General features: G+C 41.3%; 1 protein-coding gene across 3 annotated transcripts in view; it reads left to right on the top strand.

Annotated features, from left to right (window-relative positions):
* Window positions 1–204: 204 nt before the first annotated feature.
* ZBTB10 (zinc finger and BTB domain containing 10) overlaps window positions 205–14,130 on the top strand; it is a 37,026-nt gene continuing 23,100 nt past the window's right edge. For 2 of the 3 annotated variants that reach the window (XM_069465505.1, XM_069465504.1), the window contains exons 1-2: window positions 1,135–2,399; window positions 13,139–14,027. In XM_069465505.1, coding sequence (XP_069321606.1) covers window positions 1,431–2,399; window positions 13,139–14,027 — 1,858 coding nt within the window. In that variant the 5' untranslated portion in view covers window positions 1,135–1,430. Of the gene's footprint in view, window positions 495–1,134; window positions 2,400–13,138; window positions 14,028–14,130 lie in introns of those variants that run through there. The other variant, XM_069465506.1, reaches the window with a different exon arrangement.

The following is a 14,130-nucleotide window of genomic DNA, read 5'->3' as shown; positions in this document are numbered from 1 at the left end:
GACTCCTCCCCGCTTCTGGGGAAAACCCTGCCTAATATTTATAACGTTATGACATACTGTAATACTCACAAGGTGGTTGTAGAAGTATAAACACGACTGGAGTTATCTGATTGGCTGCTGGTGATGTAACACCCATGTCAATACTTCCCAGTGAACGCACGTGTTCGACCTTTTATTTAAATTTCCATTTCATCACAGCAATAAGACACTCGGGGCGGTGCATTTTCTGTGAAATGATTATTGCCTTGGACCTGAGGTGCTGCCTCGCACAATGCATTAGAGGAGGAGGAGGTGTCGGTGGTTGTAACCTCCTCGCGTGAAAGGCACCGCCTGGTCCAGTCTTTGTGAAGGAACAAAATAAGTTCACTTCCTTGGGCACCGCCACCCACCCCCAGCAAATGACAAGGCTGGAGCGCAGCTCCCACCGCACAGTTATTTGCAAAGTCCCAGGTGAACTCGTGGCGAGAGAAGGAAAATGTGCGTCCCGGGCACGGGTAGGTGCGTGTGGGCAGCAGGCAGGCGGCCAGACCCTGACACTCGCCAGCTGTTTGTCCTCCGCGTAGCGCGGCCCCGGCCGCACACGCCCGCCCCCTCCCTGAGACCCCCGGCCAGCCGCCCGGCCTTTTGTCCCCCGCCCCTCCGCCGACTTCCTTCCCCGCGGCCGCACCCCCGCCCCCAGGCCGGAGGCGCGGCCCAGCCCCTTTCCCGGTCCCCTGGCGCCCCCACCCCACCCCAGCCCAGCCCCAAGCCCAGCCCCCCTCCCCCAGCCCGGCCCCCACCCTTTCCCCCTCCAGCGGTTACTGCTACCCCGGTGCATTGTGGGCGCACGGTCCGTTGTTCATTTGCCATTCGACCTCCGCCAGGGCCTGGTCGGACGGAAACGCTCCGCCGGCTTTATTGTCGGTTCGTTATGTGGCGGAGCCCAGCAGTTTAACGTGCCTCTCGCCAACAGCGCCTCTGAAACCCGCGGTGGCGTCGGGACTCGTCGGCGCGCCGGAGGAAGGATATCTGTTTGAAGGGTCGGTGTGTGCGCGCGGCTTTAAAGAGGGGGCAGCGGAGGGACCCCCGCACACCGCCTCTCAACTTCGAAGGCCCCACGCGACCCGGGCTCGCTCCTCATCTCTCCGCCGCCCGCCCCCTTCTCCGCGCGGGACGCTGCTCGGAGCGTAGCGGGGCGGGGGTGGAGGACGAGGAGAGCGGTCGGAGGCGGCGGCCCGGCCGCGGCGGTGGCGGCAGCAGCAACGGACGCGTGCGGCAGCCCCGGGAGCGAGCGCGAGCCGGGCGGCCCGGCGGGAGGGCGAGGCCGAGCCCCAGCCCCGCGAGACCGGAACGCCGGGGGCGGGGGCGAGACGGAGGGGGAGCCGCGGGGAGCGCGCGGGACACGGCCCGAGGCCGCGCGCGAGCCGGGGCACCGGGCGGCGGCGCGCGCCATGTCGTTCAGTGAGATGAACCGCAGGACGCTGGCGTTCCGAGGAGGCGGGTTGGTCACCTCCAGCGGCGGCGGCTCCACGAACAATAACGCTGGCGGGGAGGCCTCAGCTTGGCCTCAGCAGCCCCAGCCAAGACAGCCCCCGCCGGCAGCGCCGCCAGCGCTTCAGCAGCCCAATGGGCGGGGGGCCGACGAGGAAGTGGAATTGGAGGGCCTGGAGCCCCAAGACCTGGAGGCCTCTTCTGGGGCGGCCGCCGAGGAAACCAAGGAGTTGCTGCTCCCCCAAGACGCGGGCGGCCCCACCTCGCTGAGCGGCGGTGGCGCTGGGGGCCCCCTGTTAGCAGAAAGGAACCGTCGGACTCTGGCCTTCCGAGGAGGCGGCGGCGGCGGGGGTCTCGGCAACAATGGCAGTAGCCGCGGCCGCCCCGAGACCTCGGCGTGGCCCCTGAGGCATTTCAATGGGCGAGGGCCGGCGGCTGTGGATCTGGAGTTGGACGCGCTGGAGGGGAAGGAGTTGATGCAGGACGGCGCGTCCCTGAGCGACAGCACCGAAGACGAGGAGGAGGGGGCGAGCTTGGGCGACGGCAGCGGGGCGGAAGGCGGCAGCTGCAGCAGCAGCAGGCGGTCGGGCGGCGATGGCGGGGACGAAGTGGAGGGCAGCGGAGTGGGAGCTGGCGAAGGAGAGACTGTCCAGCACTTCCCGCTCGCGCGGCCCAAGTCTTTAATGCAGAAGCTACAGTGCTCCTTCCAGACCTCCTGGCTCAAGGACTTTCCCTGGCTGCGTTATTCCAAGGATACTGGCCTTATGTCTTGTGGCTGGTGCCAAAAGACCCCTGCAGATGGGGGGAGCGTGGACCTTCCCCAAGTGGGGCATGATGAGCTTTCGCGAGGGACCCGCAACTACAAGAAAACCCTTCTGCTGAGGCACCACGTCTCTGCCGAGCACAAACTCCACGAAGCCAACGCCCAGGTACAGTATATCCTGCTCCTACTTCTTGAGATCTTTTGGAAAGGTTTAGCAGCAAAAAAAAAAAAAAAAAAACCAAAAAAAGAAACAAAACCGTTTTCCTGGGTGAAGGCATCGTTCCAGTTGAGAGGTGCAGGGAGCTTAAGCGTGGGGGTTTAGAAAGCCTGGGAACAAGTTTTCAAAAGTTGTGTAAGTGTTGGGGGAAGAGGGGTGGAATGACAATTTTCTAATCGTAGCGCTGAATATGTTTTATGACTCAGATTTCCTAGCTTATCAGATTGAATCAGAAAGAAAGTGAGGTTGAAGTTTTTAACCTAAAAGGTTGACTTGCGGTCAATCATTTTATTAGCTGTGATTTTAGAGAAGCTGCTTTATGTTAATAGATGTTTAATGTGCTGGTGGAAGTCAAATCTGGCAATTCTTTGAAGAATGGATTAAATAATTTCCTTAACCTTTAACGCTACCCCCTTTCAGGAAAACAGCCGAAAAAATTCTGTATGTTGGGTCAAGATAATGTGAAATATGAGAGCAGTATGTAAATGTAGAGGAAGCTATTTGGAACTCCTTTCTCTCGTGAATAATTTTCCTAAATTCATCAGTGTTGAACTTGTTGAACTTTACTACCAGGGGTTGCTTTTGCTAAATTATCGTCGTTTTGCTTGTTTTACTTCTACCCAGTTTTCTGTGCTGAGATTTTTTTATATCGTTCCTTTTCAGTTTCTTATAAATGAAGTTTACATTAAGTACTTTAAACTTAGCATTAGAAATGCTTAATGTGAAGTTAATTTGCATCAAGTAGTTGATTTGGACTGATCGGGAATTTATTTACCAAACTCTGAAAATCCCAAGTCCTTACTTACAAAACAAGCAAGCTGTACTTTAGTTCTTAGTCCTTGTATTAACATTTCTAGTCTAAAGATAGTAGCCTTACCATTTTGATACGTTTTCAAGCCAAACAGATATTGATCAGTCGTTTTTACGACTTTAGACTACCTGTGTTGGTAGATGGAATTCATTCTTTTGTATCGGTAGCTAGTCACTGATGTTAGAAAGTTAACTCAAATGTTAAGTCTCTGTGTTTATTGGAGTGATCCTGCTGTTCAGCACACTTATAGTGGAGTTAATTAAGCACACCAGTAACCCAAAAGATAAAGCACCCATGTTTCTCAGAAGTCAGGGCTTTAACTTTAAAGCACAGGGTTATTTTTTCCCAGTGGACAGTGCAGTAGTTTTTTTTGTTTGTTTGTTTTGCATAAATTTTAGTTGCCTAAGCCCTACAAGGAACATCACTTAAAGATATAAGGCCTAGAAAAGTTAAGTAAATTGTCTTAAGTCTTAAGAGTTAGGGTGACAACTGAGACTAAGCGCCTATAGGGAATGTCGTAATGGAAAAGGAATGGGTTTGTAGTAAATCTGGGTTCAGATCTCAGCTTTCTGCAATTACTAGCTTTGTGGGCTTGGGCAGTGCAGTGAGATAGAACTAACATGTCCTTGTCTTCTGTGTGCCAAACACACATTTGATTTACTTTGGAAAATATTTTTGTTCCCATTCTACAGAAGAGGAATCTAAGGCTTTAAATGGTTAAGTAACATTCCTGGAGTTATTTATAAAGATGATCGCAGTGTGGGGGACTTGTGAAAATGAAAGTTTAATTTTCCAAATAATAGTAGGTTGGTTATTAAGAAAATTTAAAAAAGACAATTGGAATGAATTTTCTTAATCTACTGCGGACCAGTTACTCCTCTTATCAGCATAGTCTCTCCCTGTAGGCAAATCTGAGCGAGAATGCAAATTATAGTTAGCTGCTTAGTGAACCTGAAATCAGAGGAAGGGGAATTAGTTGGATAACCTTAAGGTAGGCTTAGATGGGGTGTATCCTTCTCCCCTAGGCATATATCTGGATCTTGGAATTCCTAGGTAAAACCTTTTCCAAACTTGACCTCTGAACTGTGCCTCTCTTCCCCTTTTCCCCCTTGTAATTCCTTTTTAATATAATCTGTAGGCAATCTCGTTTCTTTCGAGCGTTCTCATTAGATTGAGGACAATACAATTTAGTAAGTCATGTTTGTCTACCATCACTTATTAAATTGTTTTGTATTGGTGCCCTTGATTGGATTTTGGGTGTTTTCATTTTAAATTGATCCTAATCATTTTAGTTTCCTTATAATAACGTTAACTAGTTTGGGGCAATATCTTGCTATCAACCCCAGATACCACCTACATATCCCTTTGTCTTAATGAGTGAACAGGTTCCTGATCTAGGTTCCTGATCTATTTTATTCGTTTGGGGAGAGTTCAATTTTTTCGTTTCCCTACAGCTTCTGATTACCTGTAGGAGGCAGTATAACACAGCCTGTAAGAGCATTCTTGGACTTAAGGTCAAGGGGGGCTTGGGTCCTAATACTCCACTTTCTTGGCAGGCAAATTACTTAACTTCTAGTTTCCTCATGTATGCAAAGTATATGTGCCAGCACATAACCACTTAGTAAATAATTGCCATTATTTATTATCATTATTATTTTTATTGTAGGTAAGTATCTGTAACAAGATGTTTTCTGTGGCCTAGTAAGCCACTTTTACGGAAACACTCGATTCTAGAAAGCAAGTCAGTTATTTTTATATCTCCAGAGACTTTGGCTGTCAGATTCTTTGAATATTCTGAGCCTATTTTTCATCATTCTCAGATTCAAAAAGTGTATACTGCATTAGCTTTCTCTTGTCTTAAAAACCTGGAAATGAGAATTCTGGAATTCTTGAGGCAAGAATTCAGTTTGTGGCTAGGAGTACTTAATTCCCTTTATTTTCCCCATTATTTTTATTTTTCGTTTAAAGAGGCCTGTTTTTTAAGAAGTTTGTCCAAGTCTCAGTCTAGTTGCATACTGCGTAACGTTTCCATCAACAGTGGACTGCAGCATACTATGATGGTGACATAAGATTATAATGGAGCTGAAAACTATTGCCTAGTAATGTCATAAAATTATAGGAAAATATTATTTCATGTAGCTTAAATTTATAGTAGTGTACAGTAGTGTCCTAGGCCTTCACATTCAGTCACCACTCACCCAGAGCAACTTCCAGTCCTACAGGCTCCATTCATGGTAAGTGCTCTGCACAGGTGTGCCATTTTTTTTTAATACTGTATTTTAGTGCACTTTTTTTACATTTCAATATGTTTAGATATACAGATACTTACCATTGTGTTATAATTGTCTACATTCTTCAGTATAGTGTCATGCTATGCAGATTTGTAGCCTAGAGCAATAGGCTATACCACGTAGCCTAGGTGTGTGGTAGGCTATACCATCTAGGTTTGTGCAAGTACACTCTGTGTTTGCACAACAATGAAATTGACCCATTTCTCAGGTGGGGAATCCCTGTTGTTAAGCAGTGCATGACTATCATGTCACTAAGGGTTTCTTATGCTTTCTTTTTTTTTTTTTTTTTTTTTGAGACGGAGTCTCACTTTGTTTCTCAGGCTAGAGTGCCAACAACCTCAAACTCCTGGGCTCAAGCAATCCTTCTGCCTCAGCCTCCCGAGTAGCTGGGACTACAGGCAATGCCTGGCTAATTTTTTCTATATATTTTTAGTTGTCCAACTAATTTCTTTCTATTTTTAGTAGAGATGGGGTCTTGCTCTTGCTCAGGCTGGTCTCAAACGATCCTGAGCTCAAACGATCTGCCTGCCTTGGCTTCCCTGAGTGCTAGGATTTACAGGTGTGAGCCACCGTGCCCGGCCTTTCTTATGGTTTCTATAAATCAGACAAGAATCAGAAAAGTCCTTTTTTGTTAATTGCTTGGTGGTGACCAAGAAGTTTATTCTTGTTAATTGGACCTTGCTTATTAAGGACTGTTCATGGGAGAGACTTTTAAGACACATTTTCTGAAGCTGTGTTCAGAGTGTTCTATTTCGGAGTTATCCCTGTATTTATAAGGATGTGAGGGACAATTTATAGTTTTGAGTAATAACTGACTATCTGCACAGTCAAGTTCAATGATTAGCTGATTCAGGATTTGACCATTTGGCCCAGAGGCCTTAAATTGCCTTAATAACAGTAATTACCATTGTGTCTTCATTTAGACCACTTTCTACCCACTTTTAAAATTTTCATACCTTAAATTATACATTGTGTCAACTCCTCCTAATTTACTAAACCTAAAACATGCACCCAAATGTATTGTTGTAAATTTAGTTAACCTTTCCAAAAATTAAATAGTGAATTCAGACCAGTGATCTGATTGAAATTACTTATTGGTATATGTTGGTATCAGCAGCTGGAGCAAACAGAAGGTGAGACAGATCTACCAGCCTTTGCTTTTGGCAAAAGTAAGTCCCTGACCAGGTGGGGTGGCTCGTGCCTGTAATCTTAGTACTCTAGGAGATTGAGGTGGGAGGGTCGCTTGAGGTCAGGAGTTTAAGACCAGCCTGAGCAAGAGCAAGACCCCATCTCTACCAAAAATAGAAAAATTAGCTGGGTGTGGTAGTGCCAACCTATAGGCCCAACTACACTGGAGGCTGAGGCAGGAGGATCACTTAAGCCTAGGAGTTTGAGGTTGCAGTGAGCTACAACGATGCCAACTGCACTCTACCCAGAGCAATAGAGAAAGACTCTGTCTCAAAAAAAAAGTCCCAAAGGTATATCGGGTAGTTGGCTGGCTGATTTTTAACAATTTAGGAAGAAAATCTGAAAGACCTTTCACTTAGGAGAAACAGACATTATTAATTTATTTACTGGGCTATAAGCTCATATTTGTATTTTTATGTTATTTATTCATTGTGTTTGTTTCAGTAAGAGCTTGTGTTTCCCTTGTGTTTTTCAAATTTTTAGTAGTGTGTCCAACTACATCTTACTGTATATCTGGCATTGGCTTTTTTCTCCCTCTTAAATTTAACTATATTAGGTTGATGCAAAGCACTGGAGATAAAATCATAAATAAGACATTCTCTGTGCCCTCCAGGAACTTGTAGTCTAGTTTGGAAAGACAGTCTTGACAGCAAAATGATGCCGATACCATGGTAGCAGTATGTTCAGGGTACAGTGAGAACTCTAAAGGGAGTGATCAGTTCTACCTGCAAAGATTGGAAGAAGCTTGTAATTGGCTCTTCAGTTTAATTGTGTTAAATGAATAGGTGTTGACCATGGAGGGAAGGACATTCAGGCAGTGCAGTTGGAAGCAGCATGAGGAAAATGAAAAATGGAGTCTTTTTATTTTTTTTATTTATCTTTTACAGACAGTCTTGCTCTGTAAGGCTGGATTGCATTGGTGTAATCACAGCTGGCTGCATCCTGCAACTCATGGGCTCAGGTGAATCCTCCCTTGTAGCTGGGACTACAGGCGTGCACCACCATGCCCAGCTTACTTTAAAATTTTATTTTTGTAGAGACGAGGTCTAAAAGCAAGATATGTTGGTCAGGCTGGTCACGAACTCCTGGCCTCAGACAATCCTCCCACCTCTGCCTCCAAAGTGCTGGGATTACAGGCATGATCCTTGCACCTGGCCAAAAAAATGGTGTCTTGATGTGTTTGAGAGAGTGGATAGTTTGATTGTGGAGCAGGACGAAAAACCAAGTTTGAATAGGTAGACTCCAGATCCTAGGAGGATCTCTTGTGCCAAAAAGGTTGCATTTTACTCTGTTAACAAATGGGCAACAATGGCAGTTTTAAGCAGGGGCGAATCATAAGCAAATGTGTATATTGTTTAGAGGCACCTGCGTAGTGTGTTGGTTTAGAATTTGAGGAGAGAGCTGGTTGGCTGGGTGTTGTCACCTGAAGTCCTCCCCTTCCATTCTCCTCCCTCTCACGCTTACAGAATTAGAATTTCTGGGGATAGTGCCTAAACCACCAGAGAGGGTGCCATTACTCAAGGACGTAGAGGTAGGTGACCAGAAAACTGAAAAGGAGACCTTCCTGTCTTTTTCTCGCAACTAGTATAATTCGTCAATACCACTAGCAGGTATTTATTTGACATCATGTTTGCTGTGTCCTTGTTTGTCCTCATATCCTAGCAAATGAATTTGTTTTTCTAAAATTTGGATTTGGAAATGTAAATAAATGTTTGTTCTTCCAGTACGTTGTTCCAGTGAGTTGCTACAACAAAAGTAATGAAGATTTTGATGTTTTTAATGCTTTTAGTTTATGCTTTAATGTTTGTGTTGAAAATGGCTTTTATGCTAATCTATTAATCGAAAAAGGACTAATTCTGAGTACGGATATAAATATTAATTACATGTTGATTTTTAGCTAAATAACATTTTCCTATCATTAATAGATTGACTATTGATGTGCTGTTTGAAGTTTATATTACTTAAAACTGAGGTTAGTTTCTCTCCCTTTCCCCCACAGAAGAGTGGGAGACTTGCTGGGCTTGTATTCTCTACAAGTTGGTAGCATTATCTAGTTATTAAAGCTAGAATGCTGAAAACTCTGATTTCCCCCTCCTTTATGTCTGTTTCATCACTGAAGTTCTGCCAGTTTTACATTTCAGATGATTTTTCCAGGTTCTGTCTCACTTGGCCATTGATACCCATCTTTAATTAAGGTCCTTGTTTTTTTTTACAAAAATGTTGGACTATTAACAGTAGTTTCCCAACTGGTCACGATATCTGCAGTCTTAGTCCCCTGATATTAGTCCCCCACATTGCTGCCACAGTCATCTCCGATCTCTGATAATCCAATCAAGCTGCTCTGCTTCTAAAAGCTGTAAGGTGCCTGTAGCAGTGGTACTTAATCATTTGGGGCATTCTTATCACTTTTATAATCTGAAAATGATGGATATTTACCTCTGAAAAGTGTGGTTAAGTGCATATTTGCATTTCATGGGTTTTTTTAAATCAGTTCTTTCATAAAGCTGGAATTCTGAGGATGCTGTAGACCATCTTAGGTTCTTTTTTTCTATGCTGTCTCATTTGTTTAGAGTGCTCATCCTCCCATCCAACTTTTGTATCCTTTAGACCTCTGCTCAGATTTCCTTTATTCCAAAAGGCATTCTCACACCTACAAAAAAACTAGATTATACACACCTCTCTTCCGACACCCTTGTTTATACTCTTCAGTACCTTAAGAGACTTTCCCATAAGCAATAACTTCAAATTAGGAAGCAAATCATTTTGGTTCTCAGTGTAGACCCTGGCTAAAGTAGGCATTCAGTTAATGCTTATTAAGTCAGTGAGTGGAGTTAAGATTTTTCAAGCTTCCCTCCTCCCCTTGGGCTTAAACTCAGTGGTAGGAAGGATTTTTTAAGCTTTTGAGAGCATCTTCCTGTGAGTAAATGTTGGCTATTTTGTAGCCTACTTCTGGAATTGAATATGATGACAATAGGTCATGAGGATTTTAGCTAAACAGACACTTTTCTGTATTCTCTAAATTTTGGGAGACTTGATACTGAGGTCTCATTCAGACTAAAATTATGATTTTACTTAAGGGCATCTCCACAAATGAAAAAATTCAACACTTCATATTTAGGTCTGAAGTAAAATTCCTTAAAATCTTATTTAGCCAGTTTAGATTAATGTCTAGGCTAAGTGTTTTCCTTTTATGGAAAGGGGATAGAAAAAGTCCTTCACAAGTCCTTCACGTTTGAAAAGACCAGTTGTGGAAATAATTCAACCTCTTCACCAGTATTTTCTTCTTATTAGTGATATCTAATGTTATCAATATACTAAAAGTGGACGTAGAACATTAAAGAAGGAAATCAAAGAGGTGGAAATCCCTGGAGTTATTAGGAACCTACTTTAAGATTTTTGTGTCTAGTACTAAGAATTTCTTAATTTATTTGGTTCAACAAATAATATTGGCACTTTATTTTAATGCTCTGTACTTATTTAGCTCTTTTACATCAAATAATAATCTCCTTGGAGAGTACATACATTTTTGATTTAGAAACCCCTCATTTTTGAAGGGCATATTTAATAGCTGCTACACAACACACAACATAATGCTTTAATCAGTAGTGAAAAAGAAATTGGTGCTTTTGGTTGTAAAAGCAAGGGATATTTACGTTCTTGTACAGTAGTACTGAGAAAAGATAGTGTTGAATAATGTTTGATTTGTATAGTTTGTGTCAAAATAGGATGGGCAAATGTTTTAGTGGATAGGCTTTTGTATGAGTTATTTTTAAAAATTAGGGTATTTGATGTGATAAAGGCAGAGAATCTTACAAATTGGGACTGGCCCAGCAAATTCAGTACAGTGACCATAGCCTAGGATCACTGCTACAGTTAGACATATCCACCTCTTAGAGTGTTTTTGACTGCTTGATATACAAACTTTTGGCAGTTCCAGGACTCATAAATACTAATTCACTGCTTCCACAAACACTTCATGAATGTGCTGCTAAATTTTATTCAGTGTTAAAATTTTTGCTTCTTCCAAGTATTCATATGTCCACTACATACAAAACCTATTAGAACTTTGAATCAAATGAATTTGGTCAGGTACAGCATGCATAACAAAGCTTAGTGTAAGGCCTATGCACCAAAACACGATTCCTTGTTCATGTTTGAGATTTCTGTAGAGAGCATGGGCAAATTAATGCATTTTATTCAAATAGTCTCAAAGGGAGTCCAGGTGAACAATATGATGCTTTTATAGAAAGTTACATTGTAGCAGTAATTATATATTGAAGTATTGTTTTAGTTTTTGATATATTCATAAAAGCCCTAAATACGTGTTTTAAATTTTACAACATATAAGGGTTTGTATACAAGATCTTAGGTTATATAAAACGAACTCTATTACTTCACTTCCTTTTCCCTCATTTCCCCAAAACACATAAATATGGGAATTACTCACGAAGGAGTTAGTTTCGATTATTTTACTCCCTCCTTGACTATAACCAGTTTTTGCTGAGGAATGGGTGTTTTGGTAGGAGGAGAAACTAGCTAATTTAGAGCATGGAACATTTTAGTATGGTAGGATGGGTTGCTCTGGTGTAGCACTTGAGGCATTAGGAAGGGCTGGGGGGAGGCTACTAAGAGTCAGTCAAAAATGAAAGGAAATTCCACTATTTCACATGCTTCATTCTGTAGTGATCCTATATTCTGGATTTGCAGGGCTGTCTATGCTGTTAATTATCCCAGTGAAACACTTGAAGTGTCCTGGAATTCTAATATTTTGGTTCTTACAATTGACTTCTCATACCTGAAAGTCATACAAAACTTAGATGTACTGTGATTTAGTTTCAGAGAACTGGGATTTATTGTGCGTAAGACCTCCTGACTAGGACGCAGAAGTAAAGCTAATATAAAGTTTAGCCATACTCATGATTGGGTTAAAATGAGTTTTGTGGTTTTTGAGGAATCCATCACTTAGAATATTGTTTCTCTGAGAATTCTTTTGCAGTCCTGTCTTCCCTATGCCCCCTCCTCTCTTCTCTCTAAGCATATCAGTCGTCTCAGCATGTTTACACTCTAGTACACATCTTTCCATATATTTCTCCATGCTTATAAAATCATAGATCCATATGTAGGTATATATTTCATTATTTTATAAAGATGGCCTATGCTTAACTTAATGTTTTGTGCCAAAGAAAAATTTAAAAATTTTTATTTTATTGGGCAGCACCTTACTCTGTAAAATACTATGAATGTTCCCCAAAATATGAAAAATTTTATAACTTAAATGTCAGCATTTTCATTCATACTTTCTACTAGAAATATCTGAGCAGTTTTTTCTTTTGGAAAAAAATGAGAGCTTCAGTTACTTAGCAAAGTTATTAAACAGTACGCCAGGCACTATTCAAAGTGCTAGGGATATACAGCTCTACCTCGAGATTACACACCTATGGTCACTGTATGAGGAAAGTCATAAAGTTATTAATTATAACTAACATTTGTAATACTATTATGGTTTAAGAAAAATACTCAGGGATAGTAACTTGCCCAGGGACCCACAGATAATAACTGGTACAGGCAGCAGTCTGAAATCTAGATTGTATTCTTATTTTTACTGTTTTATCACACAGTTGTTTTATAGGAAATTACTATAGCTATAATGAATGCTTGTATGATTGATAAGAGGCAAAATTTATAAACATTTAAGAATTTAGAATTCAGGAATTTTAACTTACAGTGTATAGTATTTATGACCTTAAAAAGATAAGGCATTTTGAAAGTTGGTGAAATTATATAACTGGATATCCCTATAGTTGAAGCAGATTTTCCTCTTAGGGTCTTAACTTTATCTCTAGCCAGATTTAATTAACTTCATTGACCTAAGCTATTTGATTTCAGTGTTTGCCAAGACTTAAAATTTACCTTTTTATTAATGTCAGATAGGGTGATATGCCTAGTGTATTATAACTTGGATATTTTAAGTTCAATCAGAGGAGACTGCTGCTTTCCTATCAGAGATAAAGCAAACTAATTTGATTCCTATAAATGAAAGTTTTTTTAAGAAAATAATTGCTTCTTATTTTAATTTTAAATAATTTTAATTCATTTCCTTAGCTTATTTTTGAAAAGAATAATAAGATGCATGTTATTCTTTAAATGAGATACTGCTGATTCTCAATCAAACATGTTTGATTTTTCTTACTATAGCAATGAATTGTGCCATGCTATTCACACCATTTCTTTTAATATTTGGGATCATGTACACTTCAACCTCAAAATACCTGATTACTTGCAAATTAGTATATGTGATTAGTGCTTTTTAAAAATTTGATGTTGATATTTGTTTTCCTTGGTTTGGGGTCTTTAAAAAAGTAAATAAAATATAATTAATGTTTTTCATCCAATTACAGGAGTCAGAAATACCATCAGAGGAGGGGTACTGTGATTTTAATAGTAGGCCAAATGAGAACTCTTATTGCTATCAACTTCTGCGACAACTAAATGAACAGAGAAAGAAAGGTATTCTTTGTGATGTCAGCATCGTGGTAAGCGGAAAAATCTTTAAAGCTCATAAGAACATCCTGGTTGCAGGCAGCCGTTTCTTTAAGACTTTATATTGCTTTTCAAACAAAGAAAGCCCTAACCAAAACAATACTACCCATTTAGATATTGCTGCAGTTCAAGGTTTTTCAGTTATCTTGGACTTCTTGTATTCTGGTAACCTGGTGCTCACAAGCCAAAATGCCATTGAAGTGATGACAGTGGCCAGCTATCTTCAAATGAGTGAAGTTGTTCAAACTTGCCGAAATTTCATTAAAGATGCCTTAAATATAAGCATTAAATCAGAGGCTCCAGAGTCTGTAGTTGTGGACTACAATAATAGAAAACCAGTTAACAGAGATGGTCTGTCTTCATCACGGGATCAAAAAATTGCCAGTTTTTGGGCGACGCGGAATCTTACCAATTTGGCAAGTAATGTAAAAATTGAAAATGATGGTTGTAATGTCGAGGAGGGCCAAATAGAAAACTACCAAATGAATGACAGTAGTTGGGTCCAGGATGGATCTCCTGAAATGGCTGAAAATGAATCTGAAGGTCAAGCAAAAGTGTTTATTTGGAATAATATGGGATCCCAGGGGATTCAAGAAACTGGCAAAACAAGGAGGAAAAACCAAACTACAAAGAGATTTATTTATAATATTCCACCTAATAATGAAACAAATTTAGAAGATTGCTCAGTAATCCAACCACCTGTTGCCTATGCAGAAGAAAATACGCTACTCATCAAGGAAGAACCAGGTAAATATTGTATACACAAAGATATTTCAGTTTTATCTGTTTTTATTCTAATTCTAGTGGGATACAATCTCAAAGTATATTTTTAAAATCTATTTTAATGAAA

The sequence above is a fragment of the Eulemur rufifrons genome, chromosome 3, assembly GCF_041146395.1.
Source record: "Eulemur rufifrons isolate Redbay chromosome 3, OSU_ERuf_1, whole genome shotgun sequence".
Taxonomy (NCBI): domain Eukaryota; kingdom Metazoa; phylum Chordata; class Mammalia; order Primates; family Lemuridae; genus Eulemur; species Eulemur rufifrons.
The sequence above is the reverse complement of the archived record's forward strand: the minus strand, read 5'-3'. Positions and strand labels throughout refer to the sequence as shown.